General features: G+C 38.5%; 1 protein-coding gene across 4 annotated transcripts; it reads right to left on the reverse strand.

The window, feature by feature from the left end:
* Positions 1-1,898: 1,898 nt before the first annotated feature.
* ADAT2 (adenosine deaminase tRNA specific 2) lies at positions 1,899-25,695 on the reverse strand. Of its 4 annotated transcripts, none has more exons than XM_054558251.2 (7): positions 25,545-25,569; positions 21,823-21,886; positions 13,580-13,684; positions 8,810-8,960; positions 7,484-7,590; positions 3,606-3,678; positions 1,899-3,442 (listed from the first exon to the last, which is right to left on the reverse strand). In XM_054558251.2, the coding sequence occupies exons 3-7, from the start codon at positions 13,637-13,639 to the stop codon at positions 3,399-3,401; spliced, it is 435 nt and encodes a 144-aa protein (XP_054414226.1). In that variant the 5' UTR covers positions 13,640-13,684; positions 21,823-21,886; positions 25,545-25,569; the 3' UTR covers positions 1,899-3,398. The 4 variants fall into 4 exon arrangements, with proteins under 4 accessions (XP_054414226.1, XP_063581094.1, XP_002817478.3 ...); XM_063725024.1 differs by lacking the exon at positions 25,545-25,569 and adding an exon at positions 24,432-25,521; XM_002817432.5 differs by lacking the exon at positions 21,823-21,886 and having other exon boundaries at positions 25,545-25,692.
* Positions 25,696-25,710: the final 15 nt, after the last annotated feature.

Consider the following 25,710-nt stretch of genomic DNA (forward strand, 5'->3'; position numbering starts at 1 on the left):
CTACTATTTAAAAAAGAAGAAGAAAATTGAGAGGAGGCAAAATGACTGTATTATTTAAAAATGTCAATGTCATATAAGACAAAGAAAGCCAGTGAAAATGTTCTAGACTAAAAGAAGCTAAAAGCAGACAGGTACAGTGGCTCATGCCTATAATCCCAGTGCTTTGGGAGGCCAAGGAAGGAGGATTGCTTCAGCCTAGGAGTTCAAGACCAGCCTGGGCAACATAGTGAGACCTTGTCTCTACAAAAAAAAAAAAAAAAAATTAGGTGTGGTGACATGAGTCTGTGGTCCTAGCTACTCAGGAGGCTGAGGAGGAAGGATTGCTTGAGCCAGGTTGAGGCTGCAGTAAGCTGTGATCATGCCACTGGACGACAGAGTGAGACTTATCTCAAAAAAAAAAAAAAAAGCTGGATTCAAGACGAGTAAATGTAATGCTGGACCCTAGACTGGACCTGGGATTATAGGGCAGTGGGAGAACTTTACAGGACGTTGGGTCAGCTGACAAAACTGGAATACAAATGATAGATTCAAGTATATCAATGTTAAATTTACTTAAGTCAATAACTATACTGAAGCATTTCAGGGTAAAGGGCCATGGTGTGTGTGTGTGTGTGTGTGTGTGTGTGTGTATGTGTGTGTGTGTGTGTGTGTGTGTGTATTATATATATACTTTTCAGGGTAAGGGCCATGGTGTGTGTGTGTGTGTGTGTGTGTGTGTATTATATTTATATATATACTTTTCCCAGTAAAAAGTTTAAAGAAAAATTAAGAGTTCTTGCCTACACTGAAGCTCTTGGCCATCTATTTTCTCTCCATGATACTCCAAATACAACACAGGAAGAGATGGTTGTGCCAAGTAACAAGAAAGCACAAAGATATTGTAACATGATCTTTTATCAGGGATTGAAGCCTACCAAAGCATTACATACCACCCATTCTCCAGTTTGTTGCAAAGACCAGCAAATACTGGATAACTCTAGCAGCTTCTAAATGTAATCATTTCCCCCTAATTTATCTCAACAGGGCAGTGATTCTAAACCCTTTTTTTAATCTCACCACTTTCAAACTATTTCGTACACAAAACAAGTCTTTCAGCTGGTCTCTTGGACAGGCACTATCAGTATCAATCAATTGAATTCAAGCTTTTGAACTAGGACATCTTAATATTTTAACCCGTGTCTAAGTAGCTGGGGAATGTGGTACTCAGGAAGCTGAATGACCTCAACATATATCCATAATGCCTCATCATCACTTGGAAATTGCTAGCAGAATTCCACAGAGCTAATGTCTATGACACCCTCAATGGTCCTGCCCTCCAATCTGCAGTATGCCATATTAATGATTTTCCCCCAAAGCGATGGAGGGAACTGTGCCCCAGTCCAAACATTTAGGACAGATTTTCGATAGGTCAGTCACTGAAGAGGGAACCAAAAAGATGGTAAACCAAAACTAAATTGTTCAGCTATGCTTCAGAATCAGGAAACACTACTTATCCACCATTCTCCAAAACAGCAAAGACGGAACATATGTATATTGTTAAGTCTTTTCTATCCTTCCCTGTCTATCATTTTATTATTTCCTCGATTCTTTTAGTAGCGACAGTCTCTGGGCTAGAATACTTATATACTATTTTCGGCTTTGGCTTTTTGTCCTAGATAGTCTTATTATTCACTTTTCCCCAAATTTCAATCAGTAATTTCATTTAGCAAATGTTTACCAAGAACCTACTGGACATAAGATGCTCAGCCAGACTTACTGGGTGGTACTCCACAGAGGCAAAACTCCAGGTTGGTTGTCCTACAAATAATCCCCAAGAAAATGATATGAACACAATAAATACAATGAAATCTGCTTGCAGAAAAGCATAAGAAGCCAGAAATGAATTACGACCAACTGCAAAAAGGAACAAACTAGTCAAAGCACTAAAATTTAATGAGAAGATAATTTTTAAAGTGGACAAAATTGAAGGTGCATGTAACATTATCACAGATTTAAAATCATGCATATTCTCCATAAAACTTTTCAAATGCAGTTAAAAACACGCACACACGCACACACACACACACACACACAAAACCAAGCAATTATAAGTCCTCTGAAGCATGTAACTGTGATTAGCTGCTACTCTCAGCAATATAAAAATACTTTCACCACAATTACATTCCAGCCTGTAATGTAATTCAAAACAAACAAGTCAGAGACATCTCTCAAATGACAGAACCAACAAATACAGATGCTTTGCATCAAGGAAATGAATCTACCGAAGAAATGCAACTGAGGAGCAGCAGCCCCTCCAGGGCCTGGAGCTGAGCTTCTGGTGGAACGGCGAGGCCCCCTTCTGGGCAGAGGCACACAGTGCGCCCAGCGGGGCTGTGCAAAGCTGCCCTGTAGTCAGGAAGGTGAACTGGGGACTTCCTGCTGTGGATACCCTTTCCAGTGTTGTGTTCAAAGTTTTACATTTTAGATTTTAAATTTATTATATGGATTTTAAAAGAAATAACCGTTTGTTCCAGATTAAATTGACCATTATATTTTTCAGTCAGCATTCTCACCACCAAATGGCACCTATCCCCTTTACCCTGTGTTCTTTTTGCTTTTTGCCGTAACTCTTATTGTCCTCCAATAAACTGTGTAATCTATCATATTCATCTCCCTTTGCTAGAATATAAGCTCCACGAGGGCGGGATAATTTGGTTTTTTGCTCAATAACAATTGTCCCATTTATGTCTTTATCTTTTAAGACTATTCATCTTCAAATAAGACATAAATAAGGTTTTATTATAGCAATATGCCATAATTTTTAAGTGACAACTCAAGCACTTGTTTTAAAAGTATGCATTTTCTCTAAATGCTTTATAAAAGCAAAGTCTTTTCTAAGGACCATATAATTATGATCTCTATATACACAACTTATATACAATTTAGAGAGAAGTCACAGCCACCAGTGCCCTGGGAGAACATCGTAGCTGCAAAAAATGAAGAATCTGACTCTGAAATGCCAGTCCTGGAGAAGGTGTTCTCAGGGTGGCAAACTGCCGTCCAGACACCCAGGTCCCTGGGTCTGGCCACACATTCTCTAAAAACTCAGCACTTGCCTGGACTGGGCACTTGTGGCTAGAAGGGTACACACTACTTGCTAATTTCTAAAACCTCAAACCTTAATTTTCCCCCATCTTAAAACAGGAATCAGCTTGTGGAAAAGCTAATAACTGTTTACAACTGTCAGACTTCTAAAAAGTGCTAATTTGTTCCCTTAACAGAGCAAATGATGAGAGACACCATTTTCCCGCAGATTAAAAACAATATATAAACATATGATTCAACGATGTCAACAGCTTTCAGTCTATGAATCTTGTCCAGGTCACTTTGGGTCACTTGGTTCTTTCATCAGAACATGTTCAAGATTTCTGACATTCCTTTTTCCGAACTTTCGATTTTGGCGCTGTGAAAAGAATAGAAAAGAAAAAGAAAGTGAAGAGGTAAGCTCATAGCAGACTCTCTTTGTATGGATTTAAGGGAAGTACATTATCTACAATAGAAAACTGACCATTTGGCTTGGGCAAAAGAGCGAGACTCCGTCTCAAAAAAAAAAAAAGAAAACTGACCATTTGGATTTTCTTGTTTGTAGAAGGTCTTTAACATTTCCACTGCTTCCTCAGCCCGATATCCAGGGATACACTGATGGAATGAGAAAGTTGAGAATAAACATAGGTCTATGAAAATGTGTGTTGTATCCCATAAAAACAACATATATGTACATGGTTATGTAACAGATTTCAGATGTTAATAAACTTTGGGGATATTAGTAACATGGGTAAGGAGGTACACTTCCAAAAGATGTTTGATATATAGCCTCAGTTAGGCATCATTCCCAATCAACTGTTATTCATCCATCAACTATTATAGAAGTTACCAGCTTTGTGATCTTGGGTTAGGCACTTAGACTCTCCATGCCTTATTTATAAAATGCTGGCAATAATAGCACTTATTTCAGATGGATTTTGTGAGGATTAAGTGAGATAATACCTGTTAAATACCAGGCACATCATAAGTGCTCATTAAGCATTAGTTATTTTTATCTGCTCCTATTTACTAGTGGCCCATTAAGCATTCCATGCTATAGAGCTAGGGTTGGCAAATTATACTTGGTGGACTAAATCCATTCCATAGTTGAGAATTGTGAGATAAGAATGGTTTTTATATCTTAAAAGCTTTGTTAAAGAAAAAAAAAAGACTAGGTGACAGAGACATAAGTGGCTCACAAAGGGTGAAATATTTACTAGCTAACCCTTTGCAGAAAAAGTTTATCAACCCTTGCTACAGAGGATTTTAAAAAATACAATTCAGCTTGTTCTATCTTTAGCATCTAACTGGAGAAAAGAAATCATAACATGTGAAAGAATAAGAAATTGTGATATCAGTAAGGAGTGTTAACCGTATGAAATATTACCTGAAGAACATGAAACTTGAACTTGCCTTAGAGATAGAGAATATTTAAAGAGGCTAAGCAGAGCATTTCGGGGAAAGGGCAAGAAGAAGCCTGGATTGTGTGTGAGGAAATCAGCTGATAGAGGAGGAGGTGACTATTAAGGAAGCATAAGGAAAGAAAGACAAAAAATGGGGTAAAAAATATGTACGGCTTTGAAAGCTTGTCAGAAGAGTCTGGACTTAAAACCATGCACCCTTCTGAAGTGCAAGAAGTGACACAATGAGCATCTGGAAGGAAGGAGCCAGAAAGCACAGGCACAGAGGACAGGAAGAGCAGCTACTGTGAGATGCTGTTCAGAACGAACCTCCCATTCTCCTGTGTCTTCAGTCTGCCCTTGCCTGGGCCTCCGACACCTGCATAAACCTTCACCATAACAAATAACCTTCTGTCCACCCTGTCCCATCAAAGGCTGACACCCTGCTCCTGCCTTCACTCCTCAGTGGCCTCATCTTCACTGGCTTGAGTTCCCAGCACTTCACTGAGTCTGCCCTCTCAAAAAAACCCCAAGTCCCTACTGACCAAAACACTGGCCTCCTTTCAGATTCCTCAACTCTGCAGTCCTGGAGGCAACTGGCCACACCTGCTCTGTCTGACCGCTCTTGCCTCCCTTGGCTTCTCAGCGTTTCATCATCCTAACCACTGCCAGCCAGTCCTGTCACAGCTGCCCCCTGCTTCCTGCTGTGTTAATTGCTGGAGCTCCCCAGAGGTCCCCCTCCACTCCACTCGCACACTCAGAGCCCTCTCCTCTTACGTGGGATGAGAGCAGTGGTTCTCAACCATGGCTGCTCAGGAGAACCGCTTGGAACTCTCTGGAAACACAGTACTGTTGGCCCCCTGCCTTCTGATTCAGATGGTCTGGGGCAGGGACTGAGCAGAGTCAGGCGCAGAAGCCTCCAGGTGATTCTAACAGGCAGTCAGGGATGAGAACCGCTGAGTTACAGGCCTCGAAGGAAACTGCACCGCTCTAACACACCGAGATAATTTATTATTTATATTTTCAAGTATCCATTATAGCAACAAATTTGTGGCGTTAATAAAAAGCACACATTCATAATAAATTTTTTTTGTTTTTGAGACAGAGTCTCATTCTGTCACCCAGGCTGGAGTGCAGTGGCGCAATCTCGGCTCACTCAATGCGAGCTCCGCCTCGTGGGTTCACGCCATTCTCCTGCCTCAGCCTCCCAGGTAGCTGGGATCACAGATGCCCGCCACCACGGCCGGCTAATTTTTTGTATTTTTAGTAGGGACGGGGTTTCACCGTGTTAGCCAGGATGGTCTCGATCTCCTGACCTCATGATCTGCCCGCCTTGGCCTCCCGAAGTGCTGGGATTACAGGCGTGAGCCACTGCACCCGGCCATAAAATAAAAATTCTAAAAAACAGAACAGGTGTTATAATTAATCACCATCTTCTTTGAAAAGAATAGTTCTGTAGGCCTCTACAAATTTTAATGCTGCTTATAATATAGTATGAAAAGAATCTGTAATTCTGCAGTAAGAAACAGTATCCCACCTCCCAATCACCTGCTGCCTCCTAAGACCAGACGAATAAAAAAAAAGAATACCCAGCATTCAGAGCCTGGGCCACCACTGTTTTCCTTAGAATCTAAAAGCACCTTTAAAAAAAACCATAATTTGGCATTCAGCCTGGAGATACGGCTGTAAGCCACAGGCATTGATTTGCAGCTGAGCCGATGTGGCTAGGTATACACACTGCAAATGAACTTGTTTTGGTTCTGCTGCATCGACTACAAAGATGTGTGAGAAAGGACTGTGTTTGTGCCCTCATATCACTGACATGTTGGAGAGAAATATTCCACCCATGTCTGACATCAAAACACTCATCTTTGTTCTGCCCAGAAACTGAAAAATTATTTAGATCATTCTTATAAAGGAAATATGGAGTCAGCAATTCATTTGCAAAGAGTTATGTAAGCAAAATTTGAGCTACTAATAGAAGTGATTGGAAAAATCAAATCACTTTCTGAATGTCTTTAATGATCAAACCAATTGTATCCTTTACTCTCCATCATTGCATTAGAATTTCTTTTCTGATGTAATGTTAAACAGCATCTATTCTCAAATGTGCAGAAGTTGATAGGAAAGCTAATGTTGAGCTAGAAAACTCAAGAACGTTTTAAAAACTCGTTCTCAGTGAGACTCAGCCAAATTTAGTCCTTCGTAGGTCCTTAAAGTATTCTAGGAACCCCTGAGGTTTTTGAAGTGAACTGCCCAGCCATATCCAGCATCTGTTAAAGCTTTTTCTTTTTAAAGCATAATACTTTTACATTAACCTTACATCTTAGAGAGAAAAACAATCAAACCAATTAATGAAAGTAGGGGTATAGTCACAGGCCAAACTCTGAAATACAAATTCCTTTTGTTCATAGTCTGACCCATAAAAACTCTGGGAGAAGTGGCAAGATTAAAGGGAAAGGAGAATTTCTAGGAGACTAAAGACATGGATTCTTAAGTCTGGGGGAAATTTCAACATTAAAAAGACAGAAAAAAAACACATGAAAATACAGTGATTGCTAGATACTAAAATTAGGATGTGGCAATCAAGCAAAATGATTAAATTTGTGCAAAAATATTGTGTGTGCTGTAAATAGTCTCTAGCGTCACTGACACAGGCCAAGCATCACCAAACTTGGTAGAGCATACAGCTGGTAACGTTCATTGAATAAAAACTCCAACAGCGAGTGTCTTCAGGCATACCTAACGGTGTCGGTGAAGAGTGTTCGGAGTCAGCTGGGAAGGGTGGACTCTCCTTCAGGAGGGAGTCTGTTAATGAAGAGAGGTAGGCACTCATCTAGAAACTCTTCCCTGTCATCTTATACTGAGGCATAAATGAACTCCACCAGAGGCCCTGAGATCCAAGATGTCTGATTCTATCATAGTTTCTTTGTATACTGGCCACACACTAGTTATTCACAAGCCCATAAAGAGATGAAAATAATTAGCAAGAAAGAAAAAGCATAAGCAGTTTGTATTACCTGAAATGGTCTCCCAGTGTTTGGTAGGTCAGCAGAGGCAATATTTAGAACAGAGCCACAACCACCAAATCGTTCATTCTGACAGCCATATACAACCAGTGGGATTTATAAGACAGAATTAAGGTCATGCATAGAATGTACAGTTCAAGTATGTATCGTGACAAAACCAGAGTAGGTTTATACTAGCCATCCTGGAGAGGAAAGCTCATGCTACTCTTCAAAACAGTGAAGCTTAGGATTCATCTTATAAACCATACAATCCAGTTACACAGAAGAAAAGGGGTTAAAGTATTGAGAAATTGACATTTAACAACTGCAAACAGAATGAAAACTGAGTATGTGTTTGCTTAATGTTCACAGTTCAGGGCTCTCTCTGCTCTTTCCTAAATCACTTTTTCAGAATCATTAGGGAGTCAGAGCCAGAAAGGATGCAGAAATTTAATCCAGGGATTTTCACCTTTTAAAAATAACAGATTCTTCCCTGTTCTTGCCCCAAATAAAATATAACCTGTGCCCTAATACAAAATAGACTAAAGCTTAGCCACTCTGTAAGGCAGGATGAGGAGAGAATTCTAAGTTGCCCATAACAACCCTTTTATAGAGACTGTACATTTTATCATACCCCAAAACCTCTGTATTATTTTTAAAGTGTTAAAATTATCCATCCATACATAGTAAAATAAGTACATAAAAATTAAGGAACTAAAAAACTGAGTTTTTCAATTTTCAAATAATTTTTTAAAAAGATCTTTAGAAGTCCCTACAGAGTCTCTGCACTATTTAAGTTGCTTAATCCATGCGAGACAATCCAAAGAGCTGTAACTTTACTCATTTTCCATTTACAATTAGAATATCATAAAGGATTTACTTCTTATTTACTTTTTACTGATAATGTTTGATACATTGTAATAGGTATTCATGGCAAACAAACCAACAGATAAACAGAGAAAAAAAATTTAAGTCACTCATAATCCATTATCCAAAGGCAAAACTTAGCTGCATATTCTTTAGGACTTTTCCTTTGCAAACTGTTTTATAATCCACTTCAACTTAATTTATGATTTATCTTTATATAATTGTTAAAGACAGTTCTAATATTTTCTTTCTCTAGATTATTTGTTTAATCATTCTATGTTTATTGATATGAAAAGAAACAGGTCATTTTACTATTTAAAAAGCTTTCCTTTTTTTGGCTAAGAGACACTATATTTTACAAGGTGTTTCCTAAGTCTGTGTTTTCATATTTTGGAAAACAGGCTACATGTTTGGCCACTCTCTTGTTCACACGAATGGTACAATACATTAACTCATGAAGTCAAAGGATACTCATCAGGCGGAGAGCAGCTGCACACATAATGCACGGCTCCACAGTGACATATAACACAGTGTGTTCAAATACTTCAGAGGGACTCTTGCCACTTTGAAGACACCAATCGAGGACCTGATCGATGGCCACCATTTCTGCATGTCGAGTAGCCTGAAAAGAGAAAGGGGCTTGCACTGATGCTGTTTGCTTCATGTGACTACTATTTTACAAATATACAAAAACTAAGTATAAAATATGCGCCTATCCTTTCTGCCAATATTTTAATGAATACAGTTTCAAGACACCCTTAGTAGTGGACAACGTATTCCCCAATTCAAGTACCATAACCTCGCTTGCGAAAGATATTTAATCAGAGATGCCATAGGAATCATGCTGTATTTTTAGTTAAGTACCTAAGTACCTTAGGGGAAACTCTTTCAATTAAAATGCCATGGAGAAGGTAAGTCTAAAAAACAAAGAAAAAAAGATAAAGTCTGTGGTTTCTGAATATTTCAGGGGAAGCAAAATTTTCATAAGCTTGTGCTCTAGTTTCAAATATATGTTCAAGGCTGTCACTGATCTCACTCCAAGCAAATCTACATTAAGTTTACTGGAATGTCATCTCTCACACTTTTGGGGAATGAGGTTTTATATACCGGAAGACTCTAGAGAAGTAGAGATTTGGTATTGGTTTCAGACACTTCATGGGAAGCAGTAGAGGATAGGAGAAATCACATAGCATGTGGAACTGACTACATTTAAATTTGAATCTTGACAGAGACATTACTAATTATGTGGACTTAGGCAAGTAACTTAACTTCTGTAAGTCTAGGATTCCCCGTATGTAAAACGGTATACACTGGTATCTACACTTATAAACCTTATAAATCTGAATTACATGAAGCATGGTGCCACATAATACTACACATGTACTCTGCTAGCTCTTGTCTCCTTTTCTTTCTCCCTTACTAAAACAGCTTAAAGTGAATCATAGATTCTATATGGAATAATTATTTATAATATTCATGACAATAGCATTTATCAATAATTTACACTGAGTATTAACTATGCGCAAGCCACTGGGCTAAATAAATTCTGTGTAGGATAAAAAGTCTCTGTCCTCAACAAGCATAAAATCTGGTGGGGCTCATTTACCTGTGAGATAGGGCAGGGTATGAAAAGTGCTAGCACAGTGGCCCAAGATGCCACGGAAGCTAGAGGCAGATGGGAGCAGAGCTGGCCAAGGGGCTACATGGGTGAATCACAGAATTAATTACCAGAGATGGAAGGTACTTTAGAGAAGAGGTTCCCAAACCTGGCTGCACACCAAAACTAAGTGGAGAGTTTAAAAAAAAAAAAAAGGTTTCCCCAACTTAGGTGCTTTCAAAAAATCAGATTTAGAATTATGGAATCAAATCTCCCTATTGCTCTCAATATACAATTGCTGAACTCAATCATCTCAGTCATTACTTTTATTACTAAGTCATCCCTTTTATTACTAAATCATCTCTTTTATTACTAAAGAAAAAGAAGCTAAGCAAAGCTGGCATGTGTTAATCACATACAGCTGGGAGAGGAGGTGGTGGTGGCGACTGGGTGGTGGTGGTGGTATCAGATCCAAAAGTAGAACTCAGGTCTTCTCATTTGGGGTCAAGAGTCTTTCTATGCTGTAGTTAGAGAGTAATCTTCTTTATGATACGGAATAACAAGATAAACCCAGGTTAATTTCAGCATACAGAAGAAACCCCGGTCACTGGATGGGGTTAGATGGGTATTGTTAGGACATTCAAAGTTCTCATCTTAAGACATCATACACAAAATGCAAATTGGAAAATTTGACCACAATTTAAAATAAAGAATTCTACTCCTAAATAAGTATCTATACATTCATTAATTGCTGTATTATGTTTATTACTTATCTCATATGTTTTAATATCCCCTTAATAACTGCTTTGTGATTCAACATGAATGTAATTAAAACATTTTTAAAAATTCTTCAAAACGTTTTTTCAAAAAAAATTTTTGTATGTTTTACAGTATTTTAAATTGATATTTAAAATTATGTCATTTTTCAACAAACATCAGCTAATTGTTTGCAGAGGTATGTGTACATGCTTCTGTTTTTTCTAACTGAAAAGGTAACGGCTAATTTAAAAATGACTACCCTGACAGTTAAATAATATTTCTCAGTGTTATAATGGTAATTATTTTAACATTGCTTGAAATTATTGTACATGCGAGTTAAAATTAAAAGACTGTATATATTTGAATATTGTTACATGATTTATATGAAAGAAAACTGTCTGGAAGAATATGGCAAAATTTTAATAGTTCTGCATAGAGAAATGAGAATAGAACTGCTTCTACTTTCTGTATTTGAAATTTTAAAAAGGTATTTCAAAATGAGCATTTAAACAACAAAGAAGGGCCTGACAGTGGCTGAACACCCCCAGCAGACGTATGATGCCAAGAACATGATGGCTGCCTATGACCCCCAGTATGACCTCTACCCAACAGAGGCTGCCATTTTCAGGGGCTGCATGTCCATGACGGAGGTAGAGGAGAAAATGCTTAATGTCCAAACCAAGAACAGCAGCTACTTTGCTGACTGGATCCCCTACAATGGGAAAACAGCTTTCTGGGACATCCCATCCCCAAGGCTAAAAATGTCCACCACTTTCATCAGTAACAACACGGCCATCCAGGAGCTGCTCAGGCACGTCTCAGAACAGTTCACAGCCATGTTCACGTGCAAGGCCTTCCTGCACTGGTACACGGGCGAGGGCAAGAATGAGATGGAATTCACTGAGGCCAAGAGCAACATGAATGACCTGGTATCAGAGCACCAACAGTATCAGGATGCCACTGTTGAGGAGGAGGGAGAGTTTGAGGAGTGGACTGAGGAAATGGGGGCCTAGAGCCTTCTGTTACTGGGTTAAGGGTGGGGGCGGTATGAATTCTTCATTTACCCACAACGTGTTCTGTGATAGCCATGTCTGTGTGGGCACTTGCTGTTCTTGCTGTGTGTTCACCTCTATTAAAGCATTTCCATAGTAAAAAAATAAAAAAAAATAAAAATAAAAAGTATGAACTTACATATATTCATGCTTCTCACTTATTACAGGGTAAATTTAAAACTGATTCATTAAAAAGTTGTCTTTTTCAAGAATTCAAAGGACAAAGAATTTTGTGAAATACTATATTTTTATTTAAATGCCTTTTTTCTTTCTAATTCTACACTTCGATCTACTATTTTTCATAAGCAAATTGATAAAAAAAGTTTTTTTGGGGGGCTGACATATTAACTACAGATTTTCTATGCAGTGAACATGGTTATATATAAATCTGAATTGTCCAACTACTTTGTCGGAACAGTTCCTACTGATTGGAACTGCTGGGGCGAAGTATATGCAAAATCTACATTTTGAGTAAATTTCCTATAATCAATGTAAGCTTTCCCAGTGTTTGAATGTTTCCCATTCCCTAAAACTGTTCAAACATTAGATATCAGTATTTTTAATCACTGATAATGTAATGTTACAAAGAAATTGCTTTTTTCTTCTGTTAAAGTTAAGTTAGATCATCTTCATGTAGCCTTATTGGTTGTTATTTCATTTTCCTCTGTTCCTTTTATTTTCACTTCCCTTGTAATATTAGTCTCTTTGTTACTGATTTCTAAGAGCTCATTTCTGATTAAAGATGTGAACATTTTGTCAAGCATTGCAAATGAAATACCATGTTTATTCCTGTTTATTTTACTGTGGTGTTTTATTTTTTTGGTTGTACAGAAGTTATGTATTAAAATATAATCCTGTTCTATTTTATGGCTAAAAATAAAAAATACATGATTTGTGAATCTGGATTCCTATTTTACATGTGTTTTGCTAAATATCAGTTTTCTTTTCAATAGATGTGATTGATGGATGAACTAGTTCCCATAGCACTGGTATCAACACCAGCTTATTCTCTGGCTCCCAAAATCACATGACAAGATAAAGGTCTGTGTGAATGGCATTACAGGTATAAGTGATCTTTGAGTCCACCTAGGAATTTCTGTAATCATAAAATTTGGTAGTTTACTTATACTTCCCAAGTATACTTATCATGACACACTGTTGTGATACCACGTTTAAGAAGCATTGCCTTGAACCATGAACTTCCCAACCTAACCACAATAAAAGTCATATAAGCTATTAAAATGTACATGCTACATATAGCTACAGAGGCAGCTGGTGTTGAAGACCCTATTTTGTTGAATTATCTGATAAAGAAATAGCTTCCTTTATATAATCCTCATATCTCCCTCCAAAGCTATACATTGAGGATACTTTTTTAATTTACTAGGATGAAAATATTATTTAAAGGTACTAAAAAAGGAATGCATTATGAGTTAAATTGACCTATTTTGTAAAATGAAAATTTCATATATTAGATTGGCTTAAAGTAGAGACAGACTTGTTTCTTTCATGCTGACATTCTGATGAAATAAAATCCCCTCTTGGGTTTCACTCAAGCATTAGAGTAAAACTCTATGAAACAGAAAATTATTCACTAACATTTTATGGCTTCATTAAATTGTTCTGAATTTTCCACAATAAAAAAATCAACATGTATCACTTTCAAAATCAGGAAGAAAATGATACTGAAAAAGAGAGACGTTAAGAAAAGCTACCCACCACTGGCAGCTACGGGACTATATTCAGTCTCACCTTCACACCAACTGTGGTAAACTCTCTCTAGTACACCCATCACTACTGTATGTTTGCAATTATACTGCCCAACTCACATACATTTTTGGTTTGGTTAACTTCATTTCTCCCCTTCCCTACAACTTCATTGTTGTAGACCATAAGGCAGCCAACAGGAACTTCAGTATTTTCGAGGGCTTCTTTGGCCTGAAACACAAAGTGGAAAATGTAAGATGTAATACTCCATACTTGAAAAGAGTATAGGAAAGAAAGAGATGCAGCATGAACAAGATATACGTGTACAAAGACTGAAACAAAGAAGTGCAGCTTTCCCTTTTCTGGAATATAGTTCCATTACAGTATTTAGTGCCCGTGTTCTGTGTTGTGTCCATGTTAAGGGAGACTCAAAAAAAATCCCCTTGATAGGTCCAGAGCCTCTGATTTCTTCTTATTGGAAACAGATGCGATCAAAGGAGCCTGTGACTGACCACTGTTCTTAAAGTGCCAGGGTCTATGTGTCTTTTCAGAGATAGAATACATATTTGCAAAAAGGTAGGGGAATAAATAACACTTATAAATCCTTTATTACAATCCTTTCCTCATTGAAATTCCTTTGCTTCTCTAAAAATTATAGAAATTATCCTCTAGAGTCCCAATAGCTAAAGGTAACCAGACTAGATGTCGCCCTGTCCCACAATTTCTACTCTACGTGAGACAATAAGAGTTTAGAAGTACTCTATGTAAAATGGCACAATCATTATGAAAAGCGTTGTGGAAATGTCTTTAAAAAGTAAACATACACACAGTCTATAAAAAAATTCCACTCCTAAGTATTTAAAAGAAGGGAATATGTGTCTACAAAAAAAAAAAAAAAAGAAGAAAGCAAGCTTAAAAAAGAACCAAAACCTTGAAAAAGAATGTTAATAGCCAAAACCTGAAACTGCACAGGTGGCCATCAACAAGAAAATGGATAAACAAACTGTGTCCTATTCATATAATGGAATACTAGTCGGCAATAAAAAGGAACTACTGATACTGTAACAACATGGATGAGCCTCATAGACATGCTAAGTAAAGGAAGTCACACACAAAAGCACACATACTATATGATTCCTTTTGCACAAAGTACCAGAATAGAGAAAACTAAACTACAATGACAGAAACTGGAACAGTGGTTGCTTCATGGAGGAGGATGTGCAGATTGATTGGGGAGGCACACAAAAAAATTTTCTGAGGTGGTGAAAACTTTCTGGATCTTGATAAAGACATGGATTACAGAGATGTTTGCATTATTCAAAACAGATTGAAGGATACATTTACAACCTGTGCATCTCACTGTATATAAAGTACACCTCAACTGAAAAAAATCAATGAGAAAAACAAGTGTAGGAACACTTCCATGACTACCATCCCAGGAATGGCAAATCAATTATTATATTCTCAAAGTTCCCTTTATCACAGGCCATTCATTTTTCTTCTTGCCCCATGATAGCAGCTCTGGGCCCTAGGAAAATTAACTCTACCTTCAGGTGGAGAGCTTAAGCAGGCAGCTTATGCCTCAGTAGAACCTGATACTGCCTCTGAGAGTCAGAATAAGGGAAGCGTACTACCCTTGGACTAGTGTACATTCGTTCCCATCTCAATGCAGTCGAAAGAATATAACTGCTGTACAGCTGTTTCCGGAAAGGCAAGGTATTCCTTACTGTGGCAGCCCTGAAGAGGCTTTGGAAGACTTGATTCTCACTTAAGTGCAGGTACTTATACACATCATAGGGCATATAAAGTACAAAGTTGAAGGCATTGTTAAAACAGTGTCTTCTGTCTCCTGCACTAGTCTCTTACTCCCAGTTCTACTTTATTTAACTAGTGACAACTTCCTATCATAAGGCATACAGGATTTCCTCAGTTACTCCCACCATGCTCAACAGACACTTATTCTTCATGTGGCCATTACAGGAAAAAGGAGAAGCCCACAGCAGGAGCAAACTGGGCCTCTCTTTTCTCCATCTGGTTGGTGGGTCAGAGATGGGGCATGGAGAGATGTGAGAAGACAGTATCTGATGCAATAATACTGCATTCAGGACTGTTGTATGAACTATCCACAGGCTGGTTGTGTCCCAGTTCTGTGATAGTGGTTAAAGCATGTCCAGTTTATGCAAGTTCGAAAGGCTTGAAGAGTCCCGAGGTTTGGTTAATATAGACAAATGCAGCATAGGCTACTATAGAGAAGAAAGCCAGGAAGAAGACGGACAGTTAAGGAGAATGGAAATGCCATGTGTAGCTATGGCAATTATTATACTAAGAATTTTATTTAAGGTAAGTGTAGAATTACACAGAGATCCAGGTACACAGAAGAGACAAATCATTTATTCATGCAAAAAATATTTGTTGAGGATCTTGAGATGGAGAGATTATCCCAAATCCAGGTGGGCCCTAAATGTAATCACAAATGTCCTCCTAAGAGAGATGTCTGACACAGAAGGCAAGAGGCAAAGTGATAATGGAAGGAGAGAGAGAGAGATTTGAAAATGCTGCACTGCTGGCTTTGAAGATGGAGGAATGGGTCATAAATGTCACTTCAGTACCTGGAAAAGGCAGGCTTCCAGAAGTTATTCGGCCCTGCCAAAACTTTGATTGGGGCTCGCTAAAATTTCAGACTTCTGGCCTCCAGAACTATAAGAGAATAAACTTGTGTTGTTTTTAGCCACCATGTTTGTGATAATTTGTTACAGCAGCCATAGGAAACTAATACATGCAGCAAAGATGAAGAAAAACATGCTAAAATGGGAAAACAAACACTTACAAACCACATCTCTGGCAACACTCTAGTATCTAGACTATATAAATGACTCTTAAAACTCAACAGTAAAATAATAATCCCATTAGAAAAAGACTGTTTTCATCCATTTGTGCTGCGATAAAGGAATACCTGAGGCTGGGTAGTTTATAAAGAGAAGAAGTTGATTTGGCTCACAGTTCTCCAGACTGTACAAGAAGTATGGTATCAGCATCTGCTTCTGGTGAGGGCCTCAGAAAGCTTCCACTCATGGCAGAAGGCAATGGGAGCAGGCATCACACAGTAAGAGAAGAAGAAAGAAAGGAGGGGATGGTATATTCTCATGATAATGATATAGTGAGAACTTGCTACTATAAAAATGATTTATGAGGCATCTTCCCCATGATCCAAACTTCCCACCAAGCCCTGCTACTAATACCAGGGATTCCATTTCAACATGAAATTTGGAGGCGACAAATATCCAAACTATATGAGAAGGCAAAAGACAGACATTTCACCAAAGAAGATAATACAGATAGCAAATAAGTACACGAAAAGATGTTTTCACATCATTAGCCGGTAGAGAAATGTGAACTAAAACCACAATGAGATATCACTACACACCCATCAGCATGACTAAAGTGAAACGTAAAAACAACAGCAAATGCTGGCAAGGCTGTGGAGAAATGATATTACTCATATACTGCTGGTCGGAATATAAAATGGTACAGCCACACTGGAAAATAGTTTGGCAGTTTCTTAAAAAGCTAAACATGCATTTAACACATGACCCAACAATTCCACTCTTGGGCATTTATCTCAGAGAAATGAAAACCTATGCTCAGACAATGTATGTCTGTGTGCACAAATGTTCATAACAGCTTTATTCATAATAGCCAAAAAGTGGAAACAACTCAAATGCCCTTCAGTGGGTGAACTGCTAAACAAACTATGGTACACCTATACCATGGGACGCAACGCAGCAATAACAAAGAATGAACTATCGATAATCTCAACAACTTGGATAGATCTCATGGGAATCATGCTGAATGGAGAAAGCCAAGCCCAATGGTTACAGATTCATGTACATAACATTTTTGAATTATAAAATTATAGAGACAGAGAACAGATTAGAAGCTGCAGCTATAAAGAGGTAGCACAAGGGAGCCATGTGGTAATGAAACAGTTCCAGTGGTGGTTATATAAAGTTACACATGACAAAATTTCATAGGCATGCATATACACACACACACACACGTACAAATAAAACTGATGACATCTTAATAAGCTCTGCAGTTTTCCCAATGCATTTTTCCTGGTTTTGATACTGAACTATAGCTATGCAAGATGTTACCACTGAAAGACACTAGATACTTGGGCCCTCCCAGTATATTATTATTATAATTTCTCATGAACTTATAATATTTCAAAATGAAAGTTAAAAGATCAAAAAGGATTTTGCAATGGAGATTAAAAAGAGATGTTTAGTGAGTTTAGAGAAACATTTGGTGTTACGGACAATCCCAGAAAAACACTAGGCCAAGAAGGAAGGGTGGTCAAGTGTGTCTAATTCAGAGAGGCAGCGGCAATTTAGGTGGAATGGTGGAGATGAAAACCAGTAGCTTGAACAGTGACTTATCTAAGAGGTTAAATTTTTAACTCCAGCTGTACTTTCCCCAACAAACCTCTTAAGAGAGCTAATGTTTTGTCTACATCTCAAGTATTCTGGTTCTGAGAGCTTGAAAATAAGAGCTTACAATTTATTGAAAGCTTACTTTGATCCAGGACTAATTTAAGCATTTTATGAGTATTAATTCATCTCATTTACAAGCCTATAATGACCTTCTCCATTTTACAGATGAGGAAACTGAGGCATAGGGAGATTATATATATCACTAGCGCATGTGAGAGAGCTGGGACTAGGGCATAGACAACCTGGCTCCACTTATTCATTTGTTCAACAAACATTTGTGGAGCACCTACCAAGGGCCAGATTCCAGGGCTCTCTGCCACTGTTCTGCCTCTAACTTCTACTTTAGTAACCACAGACACTTCACTCATCAGCTGCTTAATCAGGGTTTGAGTTTAGAGTGAATCAAGGGGCCAAATGAGAGAGAACAGTTGGCAAGAGAGCGAGACATGGAAATTTTAAGGATAAAAAAATGGCAAGAGGAGTTCAAGGCTGTAGTGAGCTACGATCATGCCACTACACTCCAGCCTGGGTAACACAGTGAGACCCCATCTCTAAAAAAAGTAAAAAATAGGCTGAGCACAGTGGCTCATGCCTGTAATCCCAGCACTTTAGGAGGCTGAGGCAGGTGGACCATCTTAGGTCAGGAGTTTGAGACCAGCCTGGCCAACATTGTGAAACCCTATCTGTACTAAAAATACAAAAATTAGCCGGGCATGGTGATGGGTGCCTGTAATCCCAGCTACTCGGGAGGCTGAGGCATGAGAATCGCTTGAACCCAGGAGGCGGAGGTTGCAGTGAGCCGAGATTGTGCCATTGCATTCCAGCCTGGGTGACAAAGTGAGACTCTGTCTTAAAAAAAAAAAAAAAAAAGGTTAAAAAAAAACAAAACTGTAAGAGAATAAACAAATGGAGGCCATGTGATCAGGATTTTCTGTAAAAATATCTCCTGAAGAGCTCTACATTGGCTATGCGGGCCATTTCAAACCTGCAGAAGAGAATGCAGGGCCGAGTGGAAAGGACGTGAGTGGGATGGGAGATGAGATTCCATGTTGCCTACAAGTTCTGTCTTGTTCACCTGGAGACAGCACCCACGCCACCATGTTACTGGGTTTAGGCCTTCCATTCCTTCCTTTGGATTTTTCTCTTTTTCCTTCTAGCAAATTTATTTCATTTTACTCCTCTCAATATTATCTTCATGTTTATTTTGAGTAACACATTTTTTTTTCCTGAAATGCCTTCCATTGCTGTCCGAAACAGAGAGCATATATGAGCGATCGGAATATTTTAAAAGGACAAATAACGTCATTGTTGAGGAATGGCCGAGCCTGCCATGCTGAGGATGAGTGGGTAAGCAACTGGAATGGTAGACAGGGGAGGGGGCGGTGAGAATAACACAAAGCCCCATGGAAGTGAGTTGAGGGAACTCCTTTGCAACAATTAACACATAGATTTGCTTCACTAACAAGTTCACAATAGATTTAATTAACCTGGAAATCAATTTCACCCCATACCCATATCATACTTTCAAACACTCCCAGCAACTCTACTGTCAAGTCTGATCACTTCTTCACAAATGCAAAAAAGCTCAGGCAAAATGGGTCTGAAATTAGTGCAGGTAGCTTTGAATTTAACCTTTCTTGCCCTTTTGAGGGGGAAAGACCAAGGTCAGGTACTATTTAAAAATGGCTGCTAGGTCTTGCGTAAAGTAACAAATGATCAACCTTCAAACTTAAAGAATAAAATCTCTGTTCTTCCCACCCAGACACTGGTCTCTATTTTGTCTTTGAATATAATTTCTTTTTTTTTCTCTAGTCAGGGCCTGCCCAGTTACAGATAATGAAAGCATCTAGATGGAAGAGACTTTGTAGTTTATTATTTTCTCCAAAGACATTACTACTATAAACTGCTTTCTAGTGATGTCATGATAAAAGGGGGAGAGATGGAAACAGACCTTGTTTGCACAGAGTCTGATGAGTCCTTAAAGAAATATTTCCTATAAAGACAAAAAATTAGGGGGAACAAATAAGTTACCCAGAACAACTCTCAGGTAGAACATCATCCTGTTCAAAAGGTTAAACTATATAACTGTTTCTGCTAATTACTCTCTTCTGAGTGATTACTCTCTGAGTAATTAGCAGAAACAGTTATATAGTTTAACTTTGGGGGTTTAAAAAGTGATGATGTTTTTATTTCATCAACTTTAAATTCTTCAATATGGCACTGAAGGTCTCCCAACTATCACCCATCCTCCCATTGGCCAACCGAACCAACCTAACTTTTCATTATTCATTTAGGTTATTAACCTTTTCAGAGCAGAAATCCCCTTTTAGACTCTGATGAAAGTTACGGACTGTCTCACTTGAAAAAGGCACACGCACATAATATTTTATATATAGTTTCAGGGTTCATAGATCCCCCTAAACCTGAGCCCGAGGTTAGGGAGCCCTGTTCTAGATAGATAGCTAGATCTCCTTCTAACCCAAAACAAAGTTCTTGATTTCTTTGTACATGACAGTATCTTTGCTTGGATCAACCTTTCCTTTCCACCAGCCACATCCTTTTGGTCCCTTAAAATTTAGAAGGAATTCTATCATTTACCTCAACGGACGTGTTGAAGGACCTTGCCAGCTGTTATCTGACAGCACTTTATATCTGTCTCTTGTGGTCTTTGGACATGTTACTTACCAACCTTTTCATCTGTGCTTGGCTTAATTTCATCAATTAAACAGTATGTTCCTGGAAGGCAAGCACTAGATCCAGGCACTATGAAGCTTCTCTTCCTCACCTCTGCAGCCTATGCACCCAGCACAAGGTCTAACACATAGCAAAAACTTAATCATACCACATTTGTTGAAATGGTGTCTGTGGTGTTTGCTTTCTTTTCGAATTTCCCTCAGAGCCTAGCATAATGTTACATTAATACCAACTGCCCCAAAAATGCATACTACAAAAAAATACAATTGACTTTTTTCTAGAAAACTTGTAACATTTTTTCTATATATATATACACACATAGTCAATCTTTCTTTTTTCCTAATTATAAAGTAAGATGTGTTCAAGGTGGAGAACTTAGGGATTAAAAAAAAAAAAAAAAAAAAAAAACCTCATGTATCAAAAAAAAAAAAAAAAAACCCCACTAAGAATCCCAATACCCCAAAATATAATCCCTGTTATTCTGAAGCAATGGAGGTTTTTTCTGTTTTTTCCTATGCCCTGCATACACATATTCACAGTTTTTAAAAAGTCAAACAGATTTACACTATATATACAGTTCAGCAGTCTGCCTTTTTCATTTAGAAATGTATTGTTAACCTTTCCCTATATTGGGTAATATTTTTTCATCACATGATTTTGTAAAGGTTGTACAGTATTTCTCCTTATGAACATATCTGATTCAACCAACTAGTCTCCTATTATTTGACATTTAAGTGATTCAAATTCTTCACTATTATAAACAAGTGAAGAACTTCTCTTATATAAATATTTATATCGCTTCCTTGTAATTTATTCCTAGAAACAGCTGTAAAATACAAAGAGCTCCTACAGTGCAATTTTTTAAATCAAACTATTATAAAATTGGGCAAAGTATATGCCTCGGCAATTCACAGAAGAAAAAAATCTAAATGTTCCATTAAATTACACAGTAGATACACAGTATTCAGGTAAGGAAACTGAAAAGGAAGAAAGAGAGCAGAGGATATGTTGGCAAGCAGTGAGCTACCTAACACCAAGAGGCAGGCCAGGCCAGTATTTAACAGCAGATGACAGGGCTCAAGTCACAGCCCCATCCTTCCCAGCTCTCTAACTTTGGGGAAGTTACTGAACTTTCTCAGCTTCAATATCCCATCTGAAAATGAGGACGATAATAATACTCACCTGATAGGGCTGCTGTGGGGCTTATGACATGGCCCACATGAAAACATTGTGCATAGCATAGTATCTGGAACACACCAAGAGTGCAACACTATTACTTAGTCATACTTTTTTTTTCCAAGCCTATCTTTAGAATGCTATGCTGAACATGCTATGATGATTAAAACGATAACCTACGATGATGCTATGCTTAGATCTCAGAAAGAAACCTGCCATGAAAAATAATGGTTTTATTAAAAAGCAGTAAAGTTGATAACCGTATATGCTATCCAACAGATCCTTTTGTAGTGATGGAAATGTCCTTTGATCTGTACTGTCCAATACGGTAGCCGGTGGTCATATGTGGCTGCTGACTACTTGAAATGTGGTTAATACAACTGAGGAGCTGGATTTTATTTTATTTCACCTTAATTAATTTAAACTTAAATAGACACGTGGTTAGTGGGTACGATATTAAGCATCATGGTTTTAGAAGGCAATACAGGAATATCTATATAATTTCAAAGCACATACATCCTTTGTCCCATTTTAGGTAGTCACTCCATAGCAACAGAAATACCGTGAGGTAGGGAGGAGTGACTAATATATTAAGACTACCAAAAAAAACTGCTGATAATCAAAAAGAGAATATATAATTCCATTTATGCAAAAGTACATATGGCTGTTTACATATGGACAGAGAGATATGGAAGGATGCTCCCAAAATACTAATAGTATTATCTCTAATAATAGGACTTTTAGGTAGTTTTTACATAATTTGTTAACTGTTCTATATAGTTTGAATTTTTTGTGACCATGAATTATTTACATAACTGGAAAAAGAAAACATTAAAATATTTTCACTTTGGAAAAAAAAAAAAAGGCATTACTGGATCAAAGGATAAGCTCACTTTTAAGGCCTTTTATATCTACCTAGCCGAATTGTCCTAATAAAAGGGTGTTCTACGCTTTTACACTGTTGGTGGGACTGTAAACTAGTTCAACCATTGTGGAAGACAGTTTGGCAATTCCTCAAGGATCTAGAACTAGAAATGCCATTTGACCCAGGCATCCCATTACTGAGCATATACCCAAAGGATTATAAATCATGCTGCTATAAAGACACATGCACAAGTATGTTTATTGAGGCACTATTCACAATAGCAAAGACTTGGAACCAACCCAAATGTCCATCAATGATAGACTGGATTAAGAAAATGTGGCACATATACACCAAGGAATACTATGCAGCCATAAAAAAGGATGAGTTCATCCTTTTCATTTGTAGGGACATGGATGAAGCTGTTAACCATCATTCTGAGAAAACTATCACAAGGACAGAAAACCAAACACCGCATGTTCTCACTCATAGGTGGGAATTGAACAATGAGAACACTTGGACACAGGGTGGGGAACATCACACACCGGGGCCTGTCATGGGGTTGGGGGAGAGGGGAGGGATAGCATTAGGAGATATACCTAATGTAAATGACGAGTTAATGCGTGCAGCACACCAACATGGCACATGTATACATATGTAACAAACCTGCGCATTGTGCACATGTACCCTAGAACTTAAAGTATAATAATTTTAAAAAAGTAAATTAAACTTAAAACTTTCAACTTTGGCTTAACTAGAGTTAACTTTACCAGCATATTAAATAAAAACTGTAATATACGTGTTACATACAAAAAAAAAGGGTGTTCTAAATTCAGCTCCTCCCAACCAACAAACACCCCAAACATGCACACTCTTATTATCACCAAGCATTAAAATTGCTTTCACTTTTGCCAATTTAACAGGTGAAAAATTGTGTATCATTTTAATTTGAATTTCATTAATAGTGAAATTGTGTATTCATTTATTTGCTGGCTACTCGTCACTTCTTTTAGAAATACCATGTTCAGGTGAAGTGTGGTGACTCACACCTGTAATCCCAGCACTTTGGGAGGCTGAGGTGGGACAACTGCCTGGGCCCAGGAGTTCAAGACCAGCTTGGGCAACACAGAGAGAGCCTGTCTAAACCAAAAAAAAAATCTTCTAAAAATAAAAAGAAATTTTAAAAACAAATATATTCATCGCCTTTGACTTTTTCAGTATTAGCATATACATCTTTCCTTTTACTTCGGAAAGTACTTAGATTTATATAAATTATATGTTACAGTTATTAAACCTGTCCTTTTATATATGTTGCAAATATTTTCCTTCTTTGTATTTCCTTTACTTTGTATCTTTTTTTTTTTCTTTTTTGAGACAGGGTCTGGCTCTGTCTCCCAGGTTGGAGTACAGTGGTACAGACACGGCTCACTGCAGCCTCAATCTCCCAGGGCTCAAGCAATCCTCCTGCCTCAGCCTCCTGAGTAGCTGGGACTACAGGCACATGCCACCATGCCCTACTAATTTTTAAATTTTTATTTAGTAGTGACAGGGTCTATGTTGCCCAGGCTGTTCTTCAACTTTTGGGATCAAGAGATCCTCTTGCTTCTGCCTTCCAAAGTTTTGGGATTACAGGCATGAGCCACTGCATCTGGCCATGCTACTTTGTATCTTTTTAAACATGTAGATGTTTTCAAAGAATTTCTAGACCTCTCTGGCTTTGACAATTTTTGTCTCTTAATTGTATTATAAATACCTAGGGATGTGATTTCTCAGTTTACGTCCTCCTACACAGGATTAAGGAGGCAGCTGCTTCTTGGGTTCTGGCATATACATGTTTCTTCAAGGTCTTAAAGGAAAAAAAGTACTTGTTAGGAGGGCTACATGTCACTAGGCAACAGAAACTTTTCAGCTTCATTATAATCCTATAGGACCACAGCTGTATATGTGGTCCTATAAGATTATAATGGAGCTGAAAAGTGCTAGCGAGCTTTTTAACTGGGATAAAAGTTTGTTTGTAAACGTATGTAAATATATTTACATGTGCTAGCCCAGGGTCAACTTAAAAGGTAGCAAAAGTGTTTAGCCCAGAAGTCTACATAGAAACTAGTGTTGTCTACCTCCATACCACCCTGAATGTCCCCCGATCTCGGAAGCTAAGCAGGGTCAGGCCTGGTTAGTACTTGGATGGGACAACAGGGCTAAGGTGAGTAGATTTAATGCTCCAGGATAACGACCTTTACTGACAGGTCATTGTGTGGCACGTGGCTGTATGTACAGTTATTAAAATGTAAATACATACATTTACAAACAAACTTTTTTCCCAGTTAAGAAGCTCGCTAGCACACGCCATTCTGTTGAAAGCCCCCTTTATTTCGCAGTCCTGAAGGGAGTGAGGGAAGGAAGTAAAAGGGCAGAGGAAATAACGAATGAATGCGAGACGCCGATTGTACAGGGACTTGTTTCCATACTGCTCTCTACCAGAAACGTTCTCAGTTTCCTTCCTTCTGCTGGACATGTTCCAAGGGCCAAAACCTCAAATAATGTGACTTTGTAGATTGGAGAGTGTGTAACCACAGAAAGGAAAGGGAGGCAGCACGTGCCAGCCGGCGACAGAATGTTAAGTCTGCAGCATAGTCCACCGCAATGAAACAAATAATTTCTGTATTTCCTCCCCTTCCTTCGCCCAGAGCCACTGTGAGAATGGGCTACAGAAAGTTTCGAGGCAGTAAAGCCAGTTGTTCACCCAGAACATCTGACTGCCATAAAAATTATGGTGACGAGAAAGAACGTTTGCTCAAATGCCGGGGTCGGATTGAGGGCTAGAGAAAGGTCCCACCCCGCAGCATCCACCTCCCGGGCTCCTCACCATGTGCATTGCCTCCTCCATCCACTTTTCGGTCTCCTCTGCCGACACCGAGCACGCGCCGCCTGCAGCTGGCTTGGGTGCCGCCTTCGCCTCCATACCCGGCCACCACTCAGCGACAGAGGCCGCGGCGGAGGAGGAGCGCGGGCAGCGGAACGCGGCAGGCCCG

The sequence above is a fragment of the Pongo abelii genome, chromosome 5 (genome assembly GCF_028885655.2).
Source record: "Pongo abelii isolate AG06213 chromosome 5, NHGRI_mPonAbe1-v2.0_pri, whole genome shotgun sequence".
Taxonomy (NCBI): domain Eukaryota; kingdom Metazoa; phylum Chordata; class Mammalia; order Primates; family Hominidae; genus Pongo; species Pongo abelii.

What these genes read in the sequence shown, in the direction of transcription:
- ADAT2 (XM_002817432.5), bottom strand. Translation starts at nt 25,640, where the DNA reads ATGGAGGCGAAGGCGGCACCCAAGCCAGCTGCAGGCGGCGCGTGCTCG. An exon ending in AGCTGCTCTCCGCCTGATGA is followed by an intron (nt 7,591 to 8,809) that starts GTATCCTTTGAC and finishes ATTCTGTCTTAT; the next exon opens with AAATCCCACTGGTTGTATAT. An exon ending in ACACTGGGAGACCATTTCAG is followed by an intron (nt 3,679 to 7,483) that starts GTAATACAAACT and finishes TCATTCCATCAG; the next exon opens with TGTATCCCTGGATATCGGGC.